This window comes from Ailuropoda melanoleuca, chromosome 8, assembly GCF_002007445.2.
Source record: "Ailuropoda melanoleuca isolate Jingjing chromosome 8, ASM200744v2, whole genome shotgun sequence".
NCBI classification, from domain to species: Eukaryota; Metazoa; Chordata; class Mammalia; order Carnivora; family Ursidae; genus Ailuropoda; species Ailuropoda melanoleuca.
The window spans coordinates 19416678-19424483 of NC_048225.1; the positions used below are offsets into that span (position 1 = coordinate 19416678).

At 40.5% G+C, this 7806-nt stretch overlaps 1 protein-coding gene across 1 annotated transcript; it reads left to right on the forward strand.

Annotated features, from left to right (window-relative positions):
* Positions 1-6349: 6349 nt before the first annotated feature.
* LOC100470897 (olfactory receptor 8D1-like) lies at positions 6350-7291 on the forward strand. Its single transcript, XM_002928198.4, has one exon. The coding sequence runs from the start codon at positions 6350-6352 to the stop codon at positions 7289-7291; it is 942 nt and encodes a 313-aa protein (XP_002928244.2).
* Positions 7292-7806: the final 515 nt, after the last annotated feature.

A 7806-nucleotide genomic window follows, 5' to 3' on the forward strand; every position in this document is an offset into this window, starting at 1 on the left:
CGCTATTTGGACAAGACCACACAAGTGGGCAGTGTCTGCTTCATGACAGGTTGGCCCAGAGTGCAAAGCATGGAGACCCTTTCTCCTTCCACTAGTTGTTTGTCTGCTCTTCTGACCTCAAACTCTTACTTTCCTTCCCCAAGACAAGCCAAGTCGTATTGATATCTATCATTTATATTGAATTTTGAAGTTTCCAGAGCATTTGCACATGCATTAATAATGTAATTTTACACTAAAAGGACATTGACATTAAGTTACTTATTATCCAGCATCTCTGAGCTAGCAATGGGTTAGCCTATGAATAAAAACCCAAGCTCCTGACTCCTAGCCCACCTCATAAAGTGCTATACTCAGGGCTGAAAATTATGTCCTTCCGTGCTTTATGCTCTTCCAGCAATGGATTCATAAGTGTCCCCACAGCTAACCTTAAAAACGAAAGGAAGAGACTCCTGGCATGGTCTCTGACACTTTTATTTATTCATTCTGCCCGTTTTTTTCTCTCCTGGTTGCAATTCTAGGATGAGAAAACTATTCTAGAACTTTAATTAAATTACATGTTTCTAATAAAAAATATTAATTTTTTTTAGGCTTTAACATCCCAATCCTTAAACTTATTCAAATGGCCATACTCCTCAGAGACACCATCACCCAGAGTTCCTAATGTATTAGGAGTTGTCTGAAGAATCTTTGTATCTACTTCTTAATCCCCTCACCTATTTTGCCCATTCCCTCACCCTCTCCCCTCTGGTAACCACCAGTTTGTTCTCCGTAATTATGAGATTATTTCTGGTGTGTGTGTGTGTGTGTGTGTGTGTGTGTATGTATCTAATACTTTGTCAAGGAAAGAGAGATCTAATTATTTCCCTTAATGTCACAGCCCTCACAAGTATGTTTGGTTTTTTGTTTCTTTTTGGGGAGAGAGAGAGAGAGAGAGAGAGAGGGAGAGAGGGCACATGCAAGTGAGAGGTGGGGCAGAGGGAGAAGGAGAGAGAGAATCCCAAGCAGGCTGCATGTTCAGTGCAGAGCCCAACTTGGGGCTTGATCTCACAACCCCGAGATCATGACCTGAGCTGAAATCAAGAGTCAGGCACTTAACCAACCGAGCCACCCAGGCACCTCCAACACAAGTATAATTTTAATTTTAAAATTATTTAAAAAAATACATAAAAATTTTAATACGTATCTGAAGTGTAAATTTGAAGTGGCACACATCAACTCACATAGTTAAAAAATCGTTTGTGTGTGATGAGAATTTTTATTTACTTTCAACAACTTTCAAATATATGATACAGTTTTTTTTTTAAGATTTATGTATTTATTTGAGAAAAAGACAGAGAGAGCACAAGCAGGGAGAGAGGCAGAGGGAGAGGGAGAAGCAGAATCCCACAGAGCTGGGAGCCCAATGAGGGGCTCGATCCTAGGACCTGGATGGAGATCATGACCTGAGCCAAAGGCAGACGCTTAACCGACTGAGCCACCCAGGCGCCCCATGGTACAGTATCGTTAACTAGGGTCCATTGTGTTGTACATTACCTGCTCGGACTTACCTACCTTATAACTGGAAGTTTGTACCTTTTGACTGTCTTTACCCATTTCACTTAGAAAGAAACTTTTTTTTAAAAGATTTTATTTATTTATTTGAGAGAGAGAGGGAGAAGCAGACTCCCGGCTGAGGAGAGAGCCCGAATCAGGGCTTGATCCCAAGCGCCTGGGAACATGACCTGAGCCAAAGGCAAACGTCTAACCAACTGAGTCACCCAGGCGCCCCTAGAAAGAGACTTTTATGCAGACGCTGACATGGCTGCCTGTCTGTCGGTTTGGAAACTGGCCCCTGTACACAGAGGGCATGCAGAGATGGTAGAAAGAGGCAAACCACTTCAGATAGGTAGATGGAAATTTAATAAACAAAGTTGCTTACTAGTGAGACCTGTCCTGAGCAGCCTCGGGACACTAGATTTCTGCACTCACTTGCCAGAATCTTAAGTTTATATAGAGACCTTAGTTGGGTTCAGTCACATCTACTGTCCAGATGGTCCCAACAACATGTTACTCTCAAGGCTGCATCCTTAAAAATGGCTTCCACTGTGGGAGTGGTGGGCACAGCATACATTCCGAGGACAGGGCCCACTGATGACCTGGGTCCAGCTTGTGTGCCAACCGGCAGTCACCTCCCGTCAATGACCTCCTCTAACAGGCTCTCAGTTCATTCAGGACTCAGCTTGAATGTCACTGCTTCAGAGAGTCCTCCCTCGAATACCTCTCTAATTACCAGCCTTTGCACTAACATTGCTTTATTTCCTTCATAGTATTTCTCATCACTTGACCCTAAATTCTACATCTATGTCTTTGTTGGTTTATTGGCCTCCCCCATTACAATGTAAGCTTTATGAGAGTGGGAGTTTATCTCATTCAATTAGTATCTTCTGAACACAGAAGTCTCTCAATAGATCTCTGTTGGGTGAGAGAAGAATGAACTGTTTCAAAAAAATACCTATAGTAGGAATCATTATCACTGTTTTATGGATGGAGAAACTGGAGTTTATATGGGAGAAATAACAGAGTCACAAAACTAGGATATGATCATGCCTAAAAATGAATTCATTTTGAAATGATGTAATAAACCCAGCTCTTCATCATCTCCCAGTGACTAAGCCACAGCCATACTGTAAGAAATTACATTATATGCTCTGAGTCACAGAGTGCCTTTGGGGAGAGAGAAAAAGTCAGAGCAATACTTTTTTTTTAAGGAATAAAATAAGGTTTTTTTTTTTATCAGCTTTATTTTTATTTATTTTATTTTTTTAAAGATTGTATTTATTTATTTTGAGACAGACTTAAAGAGAAAGAGAGAGCACAAGCAGGGGTGGTGGAAGGCAGACAGGGAAGGAGAAGCAAGCTCCCTGCTGAGCCGGGAGCCCCACATGGGACTCGATCCTAGGACCCTGGGATCATGACCTGAGCGGAACGCAGACACTTAACCGACTGAGCCACCCAGATGTCCCTAAAATGAGGTTTAATGAATCATATGATAACAAAATTTTAAAATCCATCAGTTGATAAGACCAAATATATATTTTTAAAATTTTATTTTTAATTTAATTTTGATTCTGGTATATTAACATACACTATTATATTATTTTCAGGTGTAGAATATTGTAATTCAACAATTCCATACATCACCCAGTGCTTATCATGACAAGTGCACTCCTTAATCCCCATCACCTATTTCACCCATCCGCCCCACTCACTTCACCTCTGGTAACCATCAGTTTATTCTCTCATTTTCTTGGTTTATCTCTCTCTCTTTTTCCCTTTGCTTGTTTGTTTTGTTTCTTAAATTCTACATATGAGTTAAATCATATAGTGTTTGTCTTTCTCTGACTGGCTTATCTCACTTAGCATCTTCAGCTCCATCCATGTCATTGCAAATGGCAAGATTTCATTCTTTTTTTTATGGCTGAGTAATATCCCATTGTATGTACATACCGTCTCTTCTTTATCTATAGATACTTGGGTTGATTTCATATTTTAGCCACTGCAAATTATGCTACTATAAATATAAGGGTGCATGTATCCCTTTGAATTAGTGTTTTTGCATTTTTGTGTAAATCCCCAGTAGTGCTGGTAGTTCTATTTTTAACTTTTTGAGGAAACTGCATACTGTTTTCCAGAGTGGCAGCACCAGTTTGTTTTCCCACCAACAGTGCAAGAGGGTTCTTTTTTCTTCACATCCTCGCCAACACGTGTTGTTTCTTGTGTTGTTGATTTTAGCCATTCTGACAGGTATGAGGTGATATGGGTTTGATTTGCACTTCCCTGTTGATGAGTGCACTCTCACCACTTTTATTCAACATAGTACTGGAAGTCCTAGCCACATGTCATAACAAAAAGAAATAAAAGGCAGCCAAATTGGTAAGGAAGAAGTAAAACTTTCACTATTTCCAAAGGACATGATACTATATATAGAAAACCTTGAAGATTCCACTAAAAACTGTTTAGAACGGATGATACTTTATTTTTGGTTTTTTAAAGACTTATTTCGGGGGGTTAGGGCCAGAGAGAGGGGTAGAGAGAATCTCAAGCAGACTCCACACTGAGCACAGAGCCCAACTTGGGACTCAATCTCAGGACTCTGAGATCATGACCTGAGCTGAAACCAAGAGTTTGATGCTTAACCGATTGAACCACCCATGTGCCCCTGGATGATACTTTTAAATTGGTTTTGAGAAAGATGGGTTTTCCTCTTTCCATGTTCACAGGAATATAAACAAAATTACAGATAAACACGGGGTAGTCTGTGAAACACTGCTAAATCTGATTTGACCAGACCAAGCAACATTTTGGTTTGGTTTTGGAAATGGTAGTGAAAAAGTTGCTCACATACATTCAAGGAACCTAGAAAGGGCTTGTTATTTTTTCAAAAAATTTTAAAGATTTTATTTATTTATTTGACAGAGAGGGACTGCGAGAGAGGGAACACAAGCAAGGGGAGTGGGAGAAGGAGAAGCAGGCTTCCCGCCAAGCAGGGAGCCTGATGCGGGGCTCAATCCCAGGACTCTGGGATCATGACCTGAGCCGAAGGCAGACGCTTAATGGCTGAGCCACCCAGGTGCCCCGGGCTTGTTATTTTTTTTTACATACTTGCTACAGTGTTTTGTGGCCCTCATGGAGTTTTGGTATCCTTGGCCCTGGTTCATTCCAGCCTTTGTAACTGGAGGCCTATTTTCTTACTATTTTTCATGTTCTCCTCAAAAAAGAAATATTCCTATTTCACACAATATCTCAAAATTGAAAAGCTAAATGGAAGAATTTGCATGGTCACATGGTTTGTTGTGGTTGTTATCTAACAAGTTCATACAGGAATTGGATATTGGGAATCATTTTAGCACAGAATAACACGTGTATGTGTAAGTGTGCACATGCAAATCTTTCCTTTCTGTTTTCTACCTTAAAGCTATTGAATGAACAAGACCATCTTACTTTGACATGAGGATAAAATGCTTTAAAGGCTTACCAAAAGCTACAATACACTACTCTAATATTCCCTCATTAACAACAGGAAGAAAATAGAAAGAGATTAAACAGTAATAATAATAAAAGTAACATAATAATTAAAGCTGCACAGAAGTTATAACAATGTAGTCAGATTTGGAAAAAAAAAAGTTGATTCACTGGGGACATTGTTTTATTGGTAATAAAACAGACACAGATACGAGTTCTGGCTCCAACACTTACTAGCTGTGTAAATTTGGAATATTTGCATAAATCAGTTTGCAAAATAGTGAAAGGTATTCTTAGGGCATGGATTTACTTAATCTCTTTGTCTCTCAGTTGATCTACAAAATGGATATAATAATAGTATCAGTAACAGTAACAGCCACCTGGGTGGCTCAGTCAGTTAAGGATCTGTCTTCAGCTCAGGTCATGATTCCAGGGTCCTGGGATCTAGCTGCTCTGGGCTCCCTGCTGAGTAGGGAGCCTTCTCCCTCTCCCTCTACCGCTCCGCTCCCTGTTTGTGCTTGCTCTCTCTCTCTCTGCCAAATAAATAAATAAATAAATAAAATCTTTAAGAGAAGGAACAGTATCTATTTCATGGAGTTGTTATAAAGCGTACATGAGATCATAAATAAAGCGTTCTTAACGTTGTGGCTGGCACATGACAGGGGCTCAGTAAACGCAAGCAGCTCCTCTGTTACTGTGCTTCGTTCTCCTCTTCCTGCAGCCCAAGACGGCAGCTTCCCTTCAAGCACTGCCCGGTTCCCTCCATCTCCAGCATGCCTTCATTCCTCTCCTATCTGGGTAATAACATGGGTAAGAAAAGTCAAAACCAGCAACTCAGAGCGGAGATGGAAAGCGAAACAACTCTGTGAGTCTGGGGTGCTAGACTGAATGAGCAAATTGAAGACACTGAAGCCACAAGGGGGAAATCCAAGGGATGCCAGCAAGGGAGAGGTTAAGTTCTGAGACATGAGAGGAGAACACAGGCTGCTGCAGATTGAAAACAAGCAAAGTCTGGCCGCAGCTCTGTCGAGTTTCTCTGAAGGTGACTGATTAACACAAGGGTTATTTTTCATTTCCAGGAGAGTTTAAAATTCAATTTGTGGAGATGAAACGAATTTTACTTCTAGATGTCACTTGGGAGTAATGATAAACACTGAAGTCAAATGAACCATCAACATCTTGATAAAGGCTTCAACTAAAAATAGGTTTTAGTCTCTTGGTTTCTGGAAATTCTGTGTCAGAAATCATGTCATTCATCGGATCTTGGATCACTAAATTCTGTCAGATGATAACGTTTCTCTAATAAGAGCCTCTTCCCTGAACCCCTCAGCCTATTGCAAATGGGAGAATGGAAACAGGAAATCATTCTTTGGTAACTGAGTTTATCCTTGAGGGGTTAACAGACCAGCCAGGACTCCAGCTCCCTCTCTTCTTCCTGTTTCTATTGATCTATATGGTCTGCATGGTGGGAAATTTGGGCTTGATCTTTTTAATCAGAATCAGTTCTCAGCTTCACATACCCATGTATTATTTTCTCAGTAACTTGTCCTTTATAGATCTCTGCTACTCCACTGTCATAATTCCCAAGCTGTTGGTGAGCTTTGTTTCAGAGAAGAATTTCACCTCCTTTCCTGAGTGCATGGCCCAGCTCTTTTTCTTCTGCTTCTTTGGTATTGATGACTCCTACATGCTGACAGCAATGGCGTATGACCGCTACGTTGCCATCTGTAACCCCTTGCTCTACAATGTCACCATGTCCCACAGAATCTGTTTTCTCCTGGTCACCAGTGTGTATACAGTGGGCGCCTTTGGAGCCTTGGTCCACACCAGCTACATATCCAGTCGATCCTTCTGTGGAACTAATATCATCCACCATTACTTCTGTGACATCCTTCCTCTTCTGGATATATCTTGTTCAAGAGACTACACCAAGGAACTCTTGGTGATGATTTTGGTTGGATTCAATGTATTTGCATGTGCTTTAGCCATCTTCATCTCTTACGCCTTCATTCTTTCCAGCATCTTATGCATCCGCTCCGCTGAAGGCAGGTCCAAAGCTTTCAGTACCTGCAGCTCCCACCTTGCAGCTATTGGGGTCTTCAACGGCTCCATCATCTTCATGTATTTTAAACCACTGACCAGTGACATAACACAGGAGAAGGTGGCTTCTGTGTTTTACACCACAGTGATTCCCATGCTTAACCCCCTTATCTACAGCCTTAGGAACAAGGATGTCAAAGAATCCCTTAAAAAAGTTCTAAATGGTGGGTTACTTTCTCGGTCAGCATAGAAAACAATACTTTTTAAAAGAGATAGCAGCTTTGAACATAAATCTTATCTGAAGTTTTATTCTTGTATTTAAGAGTGACCAATTAGTTTCAAATCAAGGGCCATCTTAAACTAAACTGTCTGAATGATTTGTTTTCAGTGACCCTTACTTCCTCTTTAGGTTCCCCTACTCCCAACACCCAGTATCCTTTTATTATACCTAGTCTAGCCACTCAGGAAACAGACTTCCTAGCTTACACTCTCACACAGTTTAAATATATATACATCAGAAACCTTCCTTTCTGTAATTCGTCCTTGCTAAACTGAAATGTCCTAATCAGACCTATTTTAAAGTTGTAATGCCTAATAATGGCTGAATGTGTAAATCTCCTCAGGAGTTTGCCTTTTAATACACAAGAGGGTTACAGAAGCAATGAACATTTCTTAGTAGACTTTGAAGGGAATCTAGTTGCTAGTAAACAAGAAGAAATAATATTGTCATTAGACTTCTAGCTGTTGTTAGAACCATCGAAAATA